This window comes from Pteropus medius, unplaced genomic scaffold, assembly GCF_902729225.1.
Source record: "Pteropus medius unplaced genomic scaffold, Ma_sr-lr_union100, whole genome shotgun sequence".
NCBI lineage: Eukaryota > Metazoa > Chordata > Mammalia > Chiroptera > Pteropodidae > Pteropus > Pteropus medius.
In genome coordinates this window covers 7012461-7028758 of record NW_024351073.1, presented here as the reverse complement: position 1 = coordinate 7028758, position 16298 = coordinate 7012461, and the positions used below count along the sequence as shown (strand labels likewise).

At 47.2% G+C, this 16298-nt stretch overlaps 1 protein-coding gene across 8 annotated transcripts in view; it reads left to right on the top strand.

Annotated features, from left to right (window-relative positions):
- The window catches only part of PDZD2 (PDZ domain containing 2), a 202654-nt gene that overhangs the window by 176275 nt on the left and 10081 nt on the right, over window positions 1–16298 (top strand). For all 8 annotated transcript variants that reach the window (XM_039842723.1, XM_039842727.1, XM_039842725.1 and 5 more), the window contains 7 exons: window positions 1263–1344; window positions 2835–2869; window positions 3828–3984; window positions 5184–5989; window positions 8977–9085; window positions 11021–15062; window positions 15741–15858. In XM_039842723.1, the coding sequence (XP_039698657.1) occupies window positions 1263–1344; window positions 2835–2869; window positions 3828–3984; window positions 5184–5989; window positions 8977–9085; window positions 11021–15062; window positions 15741–15858 (5349 nt within the window). The remainder of the gene's footprint in view (window positions 1–1262; window positions 1345–2834; window positions 2870–3827; window positions 3985–5183; window positions 5990–8976; window positions 9086–11020; window positions 15063–15740; window positions 15859–16298) is intronic.

Below are 16298 nucleotides of genomic sequence, written 5' to 3'. Positions count from 1 at the left end.
AATCCAGTGGAGGAATCTGGTGAACTTCATCCTAATCCAGTGATCCAAATTATTAGCGATTATGAAACACACTGACCCTAAGTGCCTCTGTGATGCACTGAGGAGACAATTTTTTAGTTTTTTTGCCAAAAAAAAAGTAATCTAAATCTAAGCATGACAAAACTCTTAGGCAGATCCTTTGAGGGTTTGGACTGGCCTGGTTTCTTCCAAAATATCAGTATCATAAAAGACAAAGGCTCAGAATGCTTTGGCTTAAAGGAGACGAAAAAGACATGACAACTAGATCCCGAACTGAATTCTGATTACCAAAACAACAAACAAAAAAATCTATAAAAGTATTACTATGCAAAGAAGTTGGTCAGTGACAGTTCACTAAAGGTCCATAGCAAGATAAGGACCTTGCACCAGAATGTAAATCAGTTACATCACTGTGCACATCATTTAGTTCAGTTGACATTTTTTTCCTGGCAAGACACTGTTGATGAAAGCAGAGTGTTGATTTGCATTCTCAAGGAAAATCCTCATCGCAGGCTGGCATCAAACTTTCTGGGAACTACTTCCAGTCTCCAGACACACTTTGAGTAGCATTCCTGACAGATAGTATTAGAACAATTGTTTAAATTGGAACATAAAATATATATTGGACAGGCATTTGTATCAACATCAAATTTTCTGAAGTTGATAATAGTGCTAGGGTTATTTAAGAGAATGTCCTTGTTTTTAGGAGATGCATGCTAAAATGTTTATGGGTGAGGGCTCATGATGTCTGCAAGTAACTCCCAAATGGTTTAATAAAAGTTTTAGTAGTGTGCGCATGTGTGTAAACGCAGCATGAGTGTAAATGTGACAGAATGTTAAAAAATAGTGAATCTAAGTGAAGAGTCTGCTTGCTAGGTTTGTGCTACCCTTGCAAGTTTTGTATAGGTTTGAAATTGTTTAACGTTTAGGAAAAAGTTAGAAGTGAGTGTTCCAGAGAGGGGAGGATATCAGCCATGTTGTTGGTAACTATAGCACCTGAATACTTGGATTAATGAACTTGGGAACCAATTGAAGGTCTTGTTTTGAATACATTGTTTAAAGCAGTCAGTTGACCCAGCTCTACTTCTTATACGCCCTCAGTGACTGCTTCAAAGGGTGATCAGAATCCTTGGCCCTGTGGTTTTCCTCTTTGTCTCTACTCAGCCTCTTACTCTGGTTCTAGCTACTTTTACTGGGGAAATATAACTAAAACCATCTAATTTGTGCTTTCTGTTAAAAATCAGGTTTCTGAGCAGGAAATGGATGAAGTGATAGCACGCAGCACTTACCAGGAGAGCAAAGAGGCCAACTCCTCTCCTGGCTTAGGTACCGTAACTGCACATTTTCATTCAGCATTCAGAAGAGTCATTTAATTCTCCCACGAGGCACACCCTGCCCGTCTGCCTGCCCTCCCCCGCTCCCCCCAGCCCCATAATATTGATGGATTCTCTGTAATTACCAGGTTTGGCAGAAGTAGCTGTCAGAGAGATTCTATGCTCTCTTAGCTGCTATTTTCGATTTCTGCAGTTACTTAATGTGCTTTATTAAAGTTCTAATCATTCATGCTTCTTATACTACTTTAAGATAATTTGCAAAAAAAAAAAATGAATTCGTATTTCATGTGTTTATATGTACAATTCATCTGAAATGTTCTAGGTGAAAATGAAGTGATACCGAAATATCAGTTGTTTGGTAGATGCGGGGTTGTATCCACCCCAAACCTGGGATTTCTTTGCATGAATTAAAAGTTTCAAATTCAGAACGATAATAGGGGCTGCAGATATCATGCTTTCCCCGCTTCTTAAGTGGAAAAGTTCAGGCAGGAAAGCATTGAAATAGTAAGAATTTCATACGAATTTAAAATATGAAACATTGCATCAAGTTTTAAAAGTAACATTTCCTGTAGAGCAGAAACCTAAAGGGACTCTGCAGACACGTCTGAACTTGAGATATTACTGATGTGAAGATTGATGACGGGAGGAAAAGGAACTGAGACATGAGTTACTGGTTGTCAGAGAGAAAGGAAGGCATAGGATTTTTTGGCAACCACGAAATACCCCAATTATTCACATCCATAATTAATATATTTAAAGTGGACACAGCCTTAATGGGCTCTTTATTCAACCAGCTCATTCTCCTGACATGCCTGAAAGCTGTCCTCTCATAATGCCAACATATCCCCTCGGTCATGTATAAAAGATTTTATTAAACCATGATCCTCATGCCCAAGACCTTTTTGCTTATGGCGTATAATTTAAAGTCTTTTTATCCTTAACTAAAAACTGAAATAGATATTCAACTCCCTCCCCAGTTCCTTATTGAGTTTCTCGGGTGGTGTTCCTTTGTTCATTCATCTTTCAGTCCATTCAGCAAATATCACTGAACACTGCCTGGATTTGCAATGCCGAGCACTCCTAGGTCAAATCAGTGAAGGTCTCAGCCCTATGCATAAAGAGTCGAGGAAGGGAGATTGAGATGCATCCACTTATGATTAAATTATGCTATGTATGTGAATAGTATAAGATACTTTTACAATTCAGAAGTTATTTCCAGCTGGGATCATTATGGAAGTGGTAGCATCTGAGTTAGGGCTTGAAGCGTGAGCAGAATCTTGGGAGGTGAAACGGGATGGGGAGCAGGTACCCAGGCAGACTGCGTGCATGTCTCTACCTGTGCACGTGGCCCATCAGTGCCAGTCAAGCAAGGAGGGTTTTGTTTAATATGTTCGGCTCCTCCTTTTCTAGTTAAGGATGTGCCTATTTGTAAGGATTTGAGCTTCATTGTTTTGACAATATGGTGAATTTTTCCCCCAACAGGTACCCCCTTGAAGAGTCCCTCTCTTGGAAAAAAGGTGAGTCAAGGTGTACTGCTGCCTCACTCAGCTGGCCCACGAAACAGATTCCTGGAGCCCATCTGTCAGATCTGAGGGCCCAGCCCATATTTCTGTCCATGAGCCATTTGGCCACTTTCCACAGGAAATGGCCACAAAGCTGATTTGAGAACAAGTATAGCGATGTATGTTTCTTTTATTAAATATTCATCTAGGAAAAGAATAGAGCAACACAATAAAAGAACTGAGCTGCAGTTTGAAAAATTGTTTTTCAGGACGTGGTTCCATAGTTTAGCTGTTAGCATGTCTGCTTTACACACAGAAGGTCCTGGGTTCATGCCCCAGTGGAGCCACAGTCCATGGTCTACGGCCATGCCACCCCGGCCATGCCACCCCGAACAAGCCCAACGTCTGATCTCGGAAGCTAAGCAAGGTCGGGCCTGGTTAGTACTTGGATGGAAGACCACCTAGGAAGACCAGATGCTGTAGGCATAAAAAATAAAAAATTGTTTTTGATAAAGGGCCCCGGTTGGTGGTAGGGGACCTATGACTTTAAGGAGACGGGGTAGTCGTTCTCAGCTGGCTCTTCCGAAATTCCAGTGGATCAGAGTGTAGGATTCAAACTCCCATTTTTTGTTTCATCAATAGACTGAATCAGTGGCTTGGAATTTCATTCTGTTTCCTATCTCTTCCTGGGAGAGTTGATATATTGCTGCTGTGGCTTTTCTAATGTTGCCAAACATTTGCCACCACCACCACCCCCAAAAAAATCTTAACGTCTGGTAGCAATCATAGGCTTTTTATTCCTTAATTGTTTAATTGAGCCATCTAGAGTAAATGGAAGTGAGCGTTTACTATCACAGCTGTTTCAGATGACCACAGATAGAACGAAGTGTTCTTGGAAAGTTAGAAAGTATTCACTGCTTAAAATCATCGCTTCTGAGGCACCTTCTAAGCCATCCAACGTTATCTTCAACAGGACTCCCTGATCTCCGAGTCTGAACTCTCCCAGTACTTTGTCCAAGATGTCCCAGGCCCCTTGACGGATTTCGTGGTGGCAGGCTCCGAGGACGAGGATCACACGGGAAGTGGCTGCAGCACGTCCGAGGACGGCAGCCTGCCGCCCAGCGCCTCCAGTAAGTGGGGGCTGTTCTCCAACTCTGGCCACACTGGTTTAAGTGTCTCAGCGGTATAAGATGGGAAGAGAACTGGAAACCACGCTGTGGTTGTGCAGAAGCCGTCCTCCCACCCCAACTAAATTCAGAGTTTGCGCTTAAAGGATGCAGCCCAGTGTTAACAACTGGCCGCTCCCTTCCCCCGCAGATGCTGTGCCCCTAGTGTCGTCTTGAAATTTATGGCATCGAATCAGGATTTGACGGCCTTATATTTTAGGGGAATCCTAGCCAAATGCCAGGTCCCGTCCCTCCCTAGGCCCTAACTTAATTCTTTTTAGAAAGCAGTGAGTGAAAGATTCAAAACTCAAGAAACAGACGTCATCAGTTTTTTTTTTTTATCACTGATTATCCTTATTATGAGATAATGATCCGATGTAATGAACTCCCACTGCAGTTTCAGACTTCTGCTGATTGTGGCTCTCTCTCTCTCTCTCTTTTTTTTTTTTTTCAAATGCCTGACCAAGAAAATACCCATCTTAGGAGAGACAGGTGATGACCACTCTGGCTCTTATTTGGAGAAGCCAATGAGCTTACTCTAGGCTCTGACAGAAACATTTCAAGGTGGAAGCACGTGTAAATTATTCATGACATTTAGCAAGAAGTGAAGAGTGTGCTGGGCAGCCCATGTGTCCCTTCCCTGGTTGGAATTTATTTAGAGATTGTAATCTCAGGCTTCACTGTACCACAGACTCTAGGAGCTTACATGCCCCGTTAATGAAGCCCCGCTTTTCGCAGATGAAGGAAGGACCTCAGGTGATGAGAAGGCCCAAGCGTGCAGCACTTGTTGGTCCCCAGGCATCCTCCTAAAGAGGAATTCTCAGCAGCAGCAGTAGCAGCATCTAGAACCTGAGCAATGTGTTAGGCATCTTGGATGGTGACGAATTATGCATTTCTGTCTCTAGGCGGCACCCATGTTTAAGTTAAACAATCCAGAGGTTGAAGTACACAACATAAAAACACAAAAAGGAAGGCCAAGCAGGAAAAGGAGCAAGGGAAGCTGGCTGTCTGCTGTGTGCAGATTTCAAGAAGCCATATCGTTTAAGCCTGGTGCCCAATGGCCAGAGGGTGTATTACTGGCAATTGTGGAAATGTTCAGGGGTTAAATTATAAGATCGGGCCGAATGGGAAACTATTTAATTTGACTTTTCTTTCCCTACCAGCTCACAAGGAACCAGGAAAAGCCAGAGCCAACAGCCTTGTGTCTCTGGGAAGCCAGCGGGGCTCTGGGCTCTTCCACAAGCAAGTGACAGTTGCCAGACAAACCAGTCTCCCTGGAAGCCCACAGGTCCTCCGAAACCCTCTCCTCCGCCAGAGGAGAGTGGGCTGCTATGATGCTGACGATGCCAGCGATGAAGAAGAGTTCGATGGCGAAGGGGACTGTGTTTCCCTCCCAGGGACCCTCCCGGGTCCCAGCAGGCCTCTGACAGAGGACAACTCTAGGCCTATCTTAACGACTTCTATCAAGGTCATGGGTATGAATAACCAAGAGGCACATCCCCAGAAAACACTGGTCAGCAAGGCCTCCTCAGTGCCTCTCCTTGGCAGCTCATTGGACTTGGAGGAGACTGTTCTAAGGGGCGTGGGGAATACTCCTTCCCATGCAGCTAACCTACTGGCCTCTGCAGAGGCCCACAAGGGTGGCTCTGGCTGCTTGGGGAGGAAGGAACTATCAGGATCAAGGAGTTCACCCAAACTGGAATATAAATATGGTACTCAAAGCCTGGTGAGCACAGACAGCCCCAGGTCCCCCCAGCAGAAGAATGAAAGCCTAGGGTCTAGGCACAAACCAGTGGCCAGGGTCAGCCCACACTGCAAGAGGCCGGAGGCAGAGGCCAGGCCCAGTGGCTCAGAGAGAGTAAACCCGACTGATGGAGCTAATGACTCATGCAGTCTGGACTCTAAAATCCAGGCCACTTCAGTCCAAGTGACCGTGACTGATTTTCAGCCAGATGGAACTGTGGAGAAGGTAACTGATTTTCTTAGTTACTTGGGATCTAAGTGAATACTAAGTGTGGACAAATATGGAGTGTGTTCTCAGGCATAGGATAATCTGCCTGAAAGAAAAGATAATGGTTGGACAATTATCATTTAACAAGCATTCATTTCGGTACACAGGCCACTTGGGAGCCTATTAATATGCCAGCAGGTTGGCAGGGGGAAAGTGCCCGGGTATTGAGTCATAGATCACTTGGCCAAAAGATAGACTGGCTCTCTTACCTGTGCACAGGGCCTGTGGTTGATGATGGAGGGGTGCGAGGCGGGTGAAGGAACACTCTGGGACTGGTACCAGCCTCTTCACTGACAAGTTGGGTGACCACTTGGGCAAGTTATTGAATTTTTTGAGCCACAGTTGTCTGGACTGCCAAATAAGGGTGGTGCTCTCTGCCCTGATCATGTCACAGAGTTGGGGTGACCATCAAATATAGGGCAACAGTGATTACTTCCTATTGATAAGGTTCTGAGTGATCCTTTTTCAAACTTTCTACAGTGATTATGTATAATTACAGCTGCTCATACCCTTATGAGTATCACATGGAAACTATGCCACATTTAATGCAAGTTAATATCGTGTATGTTATTACTTGGTTACACCTATGTCAGAATGGCCCAAAATTATCCAATTGCTCATTTTAAAAAATTTCAGTATTTCTCCACTTTAGTAAGGAGGGAGTAAGAGAAACTAACATTGTTTAAAGATCTCCTCAACATAAATGATTTTTGTCTGAGCAAAGAATCTGAGATGACTTGTGAGGCCATATTTATAAAGATGTATGTTCAGTTGGTTTATATAAACATACATGTAAATAGACCCAGAAAATATAGTCATAAAAACTGTACTGGGCAGAAGTGGTTTTGTTAACCTTAAAGAAAAAGTAGAAACACACATCTTTTTTCCTCCCCCTAAAAAATTATTAGCTCCAACTAGCACGTGTGTTTTAAAACGCAGTGTTCGACTAATACATAAACCCTTTCTTTTAAAAATTATCAACTTCGAGCAACCATGTAAAGCCAAGCTGGCATTCTTATTTATAATAATTTATATCTATTAAAGTAAGGGCCTGTGAAAATGCGAATTAGTATTCCAAATAAGGTTTTGAGCAGCATTTAAAACTTTTGTACAAAAGTTTAACTTTTCTCATAAAAATTTTAGTTCCAAAATTTGATTTTATTTATACATGAGGAAGAAAATAGAGTACATTCTCCTACAGTATTTAGCTTCAAATATTGGAAGTTAAAAAATAATCTTTTGGAAAATGGTTGTCTTATTTTTATTTAACATTTTTTTAAAGTTGAAATTCACATAACAAATTTACAGTGTACAATTCAGTGATATTTGTGGTGGTTGTTCAGTATTGTAAGTGCACGATCTAGTTCCAGAACTCTTGTTTTTAAATTTATGCCTTACTGGTCAATGTAAGATTAACTGAGTTAAACCCCAAGAAGATTTTCCTCAGCAGATAATTGACATTTTACTAAATGATTTTTTTTTTTTTTAATTTTTTATGCTTACAGCACCTGGTCTTCCTAGGTGGTCTCCCATCCAAGTACTAACCAGGCACGTTCAGGGCAGCATGGCTGCAGCTAAAGGACTTTTTTTTTTTACAAGAGTAGCTGAAAGACACTCTAAACATTTCTTTTCTTTCCTCTGCTGCCACCTTTGGGCCACTTTATGACACTTTAACTCAGAGGGTAAATTTCAAATAAACCTGATTTAACTTTTTAGCAAGTTGGTCTTTAAATGTTTTTACAGTAAGTATTAGAAGGAAGGAAGATAAAACAATTAACACATGGCTAAACTGACGTTTTCAAATATTAAATGTCAATTTCATTTATCTCCCTACCTACCAAGCTGAGGAGCTGAGTTTACAGTCTTGGATATCTCAGTATAATAATAATAATACCTTACATCGATATAGGCTTTCGTGTGATGCGTGTTGTTTTATAACTGTTATTTAATTGTCTTTTTTTTAAATCTGAGTTAGAGCAAGTCTTGTTATCCCCATTTTTCTCCCAATTTTTTAAAATTGTGGTAAAATACATATAATACAAGTTTACCACCTTAACCATTTTTAAGCATGTGGTTCAGTGGTATGAACACAGTCACCATCACTGCATTCCTCTCCGAAACTCTTCATCTGGGAAAATGGGTGCTCTATACCCGTTAAACAGTCACTGCCCCGCCCTCGCCCCAGCCCCTGGAAACCGCCATTTCACTTTGTTTCCATGAATTTGACCACTCTCGGTACCTCATGTAAGTGGAATCGTATACTATTTGTCTTTTTGTGACTGGCTTATTTCACTTAGCGTAATGTCCTCGAAGCTCATCCGTGTTGTAGCATGGGTCAGAATTTCTTTCCTTTTTATGGCTAGTATTTCATTGTGTGAGTATACTGCATTTTGCTTATCCGTTCATCTATCCATTCATCAGCTCAGATTGCTTCCACATTTAGCTATTGTGAATAATACTATGAACGTAGGTATACTAATATCTCTTCAAGACCCCGCTTTCAATTCTTTGGGGTATAGACCCAGAAGTGGGATTGTTGGATCGTGTGGTCGTTCTATTTTTATTTTTTCAAGGAACCTCCATAGTGTTTTCCACAGCGGCTGCACCATTTTACATCCCCACCAACAATGCACAGGGTTCCCATTTTTTCTCATTCTTACCAACACTTGTTGTTTTTTGATTGTAGCCATCCTAAGGGGCGTGAAGTGATATTGTCGTTTTGATGTACATTTCCCAAATCACCCACATTTTAAAGTTGAGAAAACAGAGTTAGGAAGAGTGATAGGGCCGCGCAATGTCTAGTGGACATGAAACCCAGAGTCTGGATCTTGTGGCTCCTGGTCCAGGGCTCTGGAATTTTCCCAAGCCAACTGTCTTACATGGTGTCTTAGCATGCAGAAAATCTGAACATTGTTGACAGAGACTTGCTGTTGTCATCATGCCAGGAATCTCTGGGAAAGCTGACCACTGGTGACGGGCCCCACCCAGGTCCTGGCCACCTCACAGAGAACCGATCCGAAGCTGCACTGGACCGGGGGCAACAACCCAGGACAGGTATGATTATTTTATCACTTGTTATTCTTCAAGATGGAAGGGTAGAAGTTACCCTAAGGAAAATGTCCCATGTGGAGAATTTGGAGGGCGGAATAAAAGGCTCTTATACAAGTTAATGACATTTAAAAGGTGCCAGCATTTAACAACTTCAGTAGATCATTGCGCCTAAACTCAGTTTTAATTCAGCGTAGAGTGCATGCATTTCATACGGTCGACACTCTTCAACCATTTTGTGACACGTACCTTAGTTAATGAAGCAAGAGAAGAAAGGAAAGGATTTCCTGCCGTTCAAAATCTCAACACTCTGCTTATGTGAAATCAAAGGCCCTGGGAAATGCCAAAAAGAACCTCCACAGGGGACAAGTGAAAAATGAATAAGTTTTACCTTGTGCATAAGAAGACAATATTTGAGCTGCTTACTGGGGTCCACAAGATGCTCCTGGGCCTGCATGACTCACGCTGGCCCTGGCAGGCCGTCCCTTCATGCTGAAGGGAGTTCAAAAGATTGAGCAGAGGACAGGAGCCCATGGATTTGAATGTTGGCATGACCCTGGCCTTCCTTCCACAGGGGCCTGGGAGCTATGTAGGGTCTCCAGGGGTGTCGACCCCCACCTTTTGCTGCCAGGTGCTCTCTACACAGAGGCCAAGTATTCAGGGTTTAGGTAACTGTGGGCGGAGGAGCCAGCTTCCTAGAGCAACCCCTGGCCATGAACTCTGTGACCCTGGCCCTGTGCCTCAGTTCCCTGCCATTCAAGGCAGACGGTCACAGCACCTACCTCCCGGTGCTGGGGGGAGAACTGAGTGCATGAAAAACTCTCATCACAGCACTAAGTCCTAATAATGAGTTCTTAATTACAGACCTAGGAACTTCAGGAGGGACAAGACATGCAGTAAGATGGTCTGTGGGAAATGTGGATGCATGTAACATTTGGGGCAGACAGCCTTCTCAGAGCAAGAGCTTTCATTGTGATTTTTTTCACTCCAGCCTCAGACCCATAGCTCCTAGGAAAATAGTGAATCTGATGTTCCTTTGTATGCCAGTCCCCCGCCCCACACCCCACCCCTGACCATTATAAGTGGCCACGGGCAGGAGGGGGACAGATTAGCCCAGGTATTCAGGGCCTTAGGAGAAGGAAGCTCCAGGGCTGAACCCGCCTCACAGAATGACTTTATTCCCCATGGTCCCCTGGCATGCATCGGCTTTCCCTGCTTTTATTCCATTTTCTTCCTTATCACTTTAGTCAAACTATCCCTCCAGAACCCACTCATGTCCCACCCCTCTGTCACGGCTCGCTGCGGGAATCTGGCCTTCTAGTTCTCCCGCTCCTCCAAACTGGGCCAGGGCACAGCTGACGCTCAGCGCAGACTCGCATCCTGTCTGGAGCGTACCGTGTGTCTTCCCGAATTAGCCTCGTCTCCTACGCTAAGCAGTGCGTCCCGAAAGCTCGGCGCTTGGACTGTTTTATACTTTACTCTGTGGCTCACAACCCACACCTTGAAGCCAAACCCGCACATGATCAGCCAGATGCGGAGACAGAGAGAGGCACGAGGCCTCAGGAAAGAAAAAGAACCACAGCCTGACTCCATTCGCTCTTAGAGAACCCCAAGGAAAGGATCTCTGGTGTGCCCTTGTCCTTAAAAATAACCAGAAAGGAAAAAGAAAAGCAGAAACAAAAGTTTCCGCTAGCCAGTCTGAGTTATTTTAGAGCATCTCAAGCAGGGTAGCATTTGTCAGATGGGAGTGCTCTATCGTTTTAGAGACAAAAACAAGAAGGCTGGCATTCAGGCCGTGGAATGTCTTTCTGAAAACGACACACAAAAATTGAGATTGTTCATAATTTTCCTTTTTTTTTTAATTGCGAGGTTTTCCATTTTCTCACATTTTCCTCTTTTGTCTCCCCTACCACCCAACTTTTATTTACATTCTCAAAATAGGACTGGACGGCTCCCAAGACCTCATTCCTTCCCCAAGGCAGAAAGGGACAGCTTACCCTGACCCCAGCGAGACCTCAGTAGACACAGGGCAAGTGAAGCAGCCTGAGGACCCTGGAGAGCCAGCGTTACCCAGGGTCCCCAAGTGTGAGGACAGAAGTCATGTCGGCCTCTCCCGGGAGCACAGCATAACCCCAGGGAAGATGGCAATCGCTCATCAGGAGCTCAGCACAACTCGAGCAGCCCCAGAAGCCAGCTCCTGTGACACCCCCAGGAAGGCTGTTGTCCTCTCACGAGACCCCCTCCTAGCCCAGGAGGAGAGACAAGGAGTTCCAGGTGATGACAGCAAAGCTCAGCACCCAACAGGCCTCCTCGTAGCTGAAAACTCCCAAGAGCCTGCTCTGCTCAAGGGAGCAGACTCTGGGTCCGAGATGGCACCGCGGGCCAGCCCGTCCCTGCTGTCACCCATGGACAAGGCCAAACAGGTGGCGTGTGGCAGTGTCTCAGGGCACTGCTGCTCTGGGGAAGGAGGAGTGGGCCCTGTGACTGACATCGACGGACTCATCAAGGAACTGGATGCTTCTGAAGCAAGCCTGCCGTCTCTTCAGACAGGAGACCGGGCAAGTCAAGAGGGCAGTTCTTGGGGTCAGCTTCCAATGGGAGCTGGAGGTGGAAGTTCCCGCAGCACCGAACCCGTCACGGAGAACCAGACCCCCACCCCGAGGAGGGCCTGGGCTGCTGGCCCTCCCCCGCCCCCACAGTGGACCTCCCAGCCTTCAGTTTTAGATTCAATTAATCCTGACAAACATTTTACTGTGAACAAAAACTTTTTGAGCAACTATTCTAGAAATTTTAGCAGTTTTCACGAAGACAGTACATCCCTGTCAGGCCTGGGTGACAGCACAGAGCCGTCTCTCTCATCCATGTACGGTGATGCTGAGGACTCGTCTTCTGACCCCGAGTCACTCACTGAAGCCCCACGAGCTTCTGCCAGGGACAGCTGGTCACCTCCTCGTTCTCATGGGTCTTCTCACAAGCGAGAAACTTCGGAGTCTGAGGAGGAGCAAGTTGAAATTTGTTCCGCAGACGGTTCCGCCAATCCACCCTCGACAGCTGCTCATGTGCAGGGCCAGGCCACGCCCTGCCCTGCCCTGGCCAGAGGTCCGCCACCAAGGCACAGTGCTCAGAGTGAAGCGGCAAGAAGTCCCTGTGCCAGAGGCTCCTTCATGCCAGGAGCATCGTGCCCTTCTATCCCAAGCCCCTCCCAGCCACTCTCCCTCTTGGATATAAGGTCTCACGGGCATGAACCGCACACGGACCTAAGGACCACACAGAACCACAGGCCCTCGTGGGAAGAAGCAGCTACGGAAGCCACCAGCGCTAGCTCAGCTGTGGACAACGGCCAGCCTTCTGGAGTCACCAGGCATTTTCACGACCCCCCGGTCACTGTCAGCAACCCTAACCTGGTAAATGGTTTGGAACATGCCTTGTTGGATGGTGACACCCCAAATAAAAAACAAGAAACAAATGTGAACGCAACTGAAAATCAGTCCTCCCTCAGTGTGGGTGTCCCTAAGGGGGACACTGTTTTGGCAAACTTGCACATCTCCATGAGTCAAGACCTGGATGACTTGCTACGAAAACCAAAAATGACCTCCAGGAGGCCCATCATGGCCTGGTTTAAAGAAATCAATAAAAGCAACCAAGGTACGCCTTTGCAGAGCAGAACTGAGAAGGGGCAACCCGTGCTGCCCACCAGAAGCCTTGACTCCAAGTGTCAGGTGTTGAGCACAAGCCACAAAAAGGGGGTTGCTGTGCCTAACAGCCCCCCTCAGCTGAAACTGAATCTTGAAAATAAAGATCCGCCTAAAAAGAGTCCAGTGGAAACACTTTTAAGTAACTGTCAGAAACCCAAATCCGGTGCTAAGCTGAAGAGACTGAGCATCAAAAGCAAAAGCAAAGGCAGCTCCGAGGCCCTTGCCGCCAATATGCCTAAGGCGGGTGGGGCAGACCACAGGAAATCCCTCATTTCGCCCCAGACCTCCCACAAAGTGCTTCCTAAGGGAGCGTCCCACCGGCTCCACATAGCTGACCACGAAGACCCTGACAAAAACGCCACAGCCGCCATCAAGCCTCCCCAGTGTGTGCTGGAGAGCAAGCCACCCCCTGCAGCCTCAGGGCCCCTGAGGCTGTCAGCATCAGACACGAGCCTCAGACCGTTCATTCCGCCCCTGACGTCCCCCAAGACTCTTCCTGAGCAAGGTGCAGGTAGTAGGTTCCAGACGGCTGTCCACTCCGAATCCGACAGAGGATGCTCGGCCACCCCCAGATCTCCCAAATGTGAACCAGAGAGCAAGGCGTCCCCCACGGCCTCAGGGACAGGTCCCACAGCCTCAAAGAGTAGCCTGTCCATAGCAGTGGACAAACAGGAGCTCCCGTCTCCCGGGCAAGGCCAGAAGCAGGCCAGCCAAACAGAGTTGGTCCCAGAAGCAGCCCCATCAGGGGTGACTGGTGACAGAGGAAGCAAAACAATTGCTAGCGATCCCCTAGAAAGAATAAACCAGCTGAAAATAGTTGAAATTCCTTCTGAAAGAATGCCAAAGAATGCAAGTGGTGACAAGCCAGCTGAAAGTGACAGACAGGGAGGGTTCTTGGCCCAGGGCAACTGTCAGGAGAAGAGTGAAATCAGACCCTGTCACCAGTCGGTGGAATCGTCCTCATATCATCCGTCCTCGTTCACGTCTTGTGCCTCCCAGGTGGAGCCAGAAATGCAGCGATCTCTCAGCGTGGCTAAACTGGCCTCTTCCTCCTCCTCCCCCCAGCTGCCGGCCAGAAAGGCAGATTCCTCCCTGGGAAGGGCGAGCCAGATGTCAGACTCCCCAGGGACACCCAGGAACAGCACACCAGCGGCCCCAGTGCTGGACGACCATTCCTATTTCACGCCAAGGCCAGCGACCAGGACCTACTCCATGCCAGCCCAGTTCTCCAGCCATTTTGGACGGGAGGGGCCTACCCTACACAGCCCCGGTCGCTCTCATCGAGACAGCCAGATGCCTGCGACAAGCGGTGGCCTCCCTGAAGCCAAGGCGTCCAGAGGCAGCGCTCTCGGCCTGGTCAATGGACAGGGTGTGTACAGCGTGAAGCCCCTGCTGGAGACGGTGAGGAACCTTCCAATGACAGACGAAGGGGATGTCCTTTCCGAGCAGGAAACACGCTGCCTCGTCACAGACAAAATCAGAGTTACCAGGAGACATTACTACTCTGAGCAGAACTGGCCCCATGAATCTACCTCATTTTTCTCTGTAAAGCAGAGAATCAAATCCTTTGAGAACCTGGCCAATTCTGACCGGCCCGTGGGCAAGTCCGGGGCTTCGCCCTTTTTGTCTGTGAGCTCCAAGCCTCCCATTGGGCGACGGTCGTCGGGCAGCGTGGCTTCGGGGAGCCTCAGCCATCTGGGCGACCCCACAGCAAGGTCCCTGAGGCGCAGCCTGAGTTCCTGCAGTGAAAGCCAAAGTGAAGCCACCACTCTCATCCCCCAGATGACCAAGTCCCCGTCCAGCACGATGCTAACGGTCTCCCGGCAGAATCTGGTGGAGGCCACCAACAAGGGCCCTGCTCCAGACCCAAAGAAACCACTTGGACCTTCCGGAATCCCCACCCCAGTGGTGACCCCGGCCTCTCCCATCAAGAAGAACAAGTCCTCCGTGCGCCACACGCAGCCCTCGCCCCTGTCCCGCTCTAAGCTCCAGGAACTGCGAGCCTTGAGTATGCCCGACCTTGACAAACTCCACGGCGAGGACTTCTCAGCAGAGCCAACAGCCGTGCTCTTCAAAACCGAGCTGGAAATCGTGCCCAGGAGGTCACTTGGCTCCCCTGCTAGAAGCCTCAATGGGTCCCCTGCCTTTTCGTGTCCCATGAAGGGGGCACACAGGGCCTGTCCAGGGGGAAGCAGACCTAAAGCCAGTGAGCCTGGAGCGGCCAGTTCAGCCAACGATGTGGGTGAAACCACCCAGGATCTGCCTTCCAGAAAAAGCTGGTCAGTTAAGTAAGTACCTTCCCCTCCCCCTTTTATTTAAATTTTATATGGACTAGTTTTAGATTTACAGAAAAGTCGCAAGGACAGTGCAGAATTCCCACACGCCCCTCAAACAGCTCCTCCTAGTGTGAGCAGCCTGCGTAACCGCCGGCCACGAGTCAGAGCAAGTCAACCCTGGAACCACCGGATTAATTAGACGACAGGCTTCATTCAGATGTCACTGAAAAAATGCCATCCTTTTTCTGTTCCAGCATCCAACCAAGGCTACCCCCTCACATTTAGCTCCCTTTGTTTTCAGTACCATTACTGGAAAAGTGAAGTGCCCGCAGGGAACAGTGTCAGCCAAAATGCTTCTCTGACGGGAGGCACATAGGCCAAAGCATCATAAGATGGGAGATGCACCTCAGGGAAGAGTCCGGGCCTCTGAATGTGACTGGAGTTAAACAGGGAGTTTCTGACGGTTTGAAACGTTTCACTTGAGCCTATACATCGCAGTTTTTAACGCATCAGAAATGTCCTGTTAAATTGCCACATTTTGTCCTCTAACATCTCGGAGGAATCCCTAAATCCAGTCATTCCCACTGAAAATACCAACCATCTAGTAGAAAGGAGATCGTTTTTTAAATGAGTCCTTACAAAATGGAGAAATTGTTTTCTTTGTTCTTCTAATGCATTTATGTTATGCAGTTTGGATCAGCTTCTAGTCTCGGCGGGGGACCAGCAGAGGTTACAGTCAGTTTTGTCATCGGTGGGGTCAAAATGTACCGTCCTCACTCTCATTCAGGAAGCGGAAGCACAATCAGAGGTGAGTGAAACGCGGAAACGGGAGGATGGGATGCTGTGGCGTCAGTGCCCAGGTGTGTGCCGCTCAGAGCCGAGAGCCCTCCTCCGAGTCTTGTGCTGCGAGTTTGTGTGGCTCAGTCTCGCTCGCTTGTAGCTTGCTCCAGAACCAAGACCTTGTCCTGCATCGTTAGGTGCCAGGTTAGTGCAGCTGTTGTTTTCAATCCCCAGTGGTAACTGGTCACTGTCCTCCCCACACCACTCCACCCCACCCTGCATTTGGAGTTTGTCAGCAGAGGGTCCTGAAAACAGAACCAGCCATCTAGAACTGTTGGGGAATGACCACAAGTAACCCTGTCCACCTCAGTGGACATACACTGCCTGTCCAGGGAGCTGCCTGCTGGGAAATGGGCATTAACCTCGGCGTGGCCTCCCCGGCCCCTAGTGTCAGAGCTTCTGAAGCCC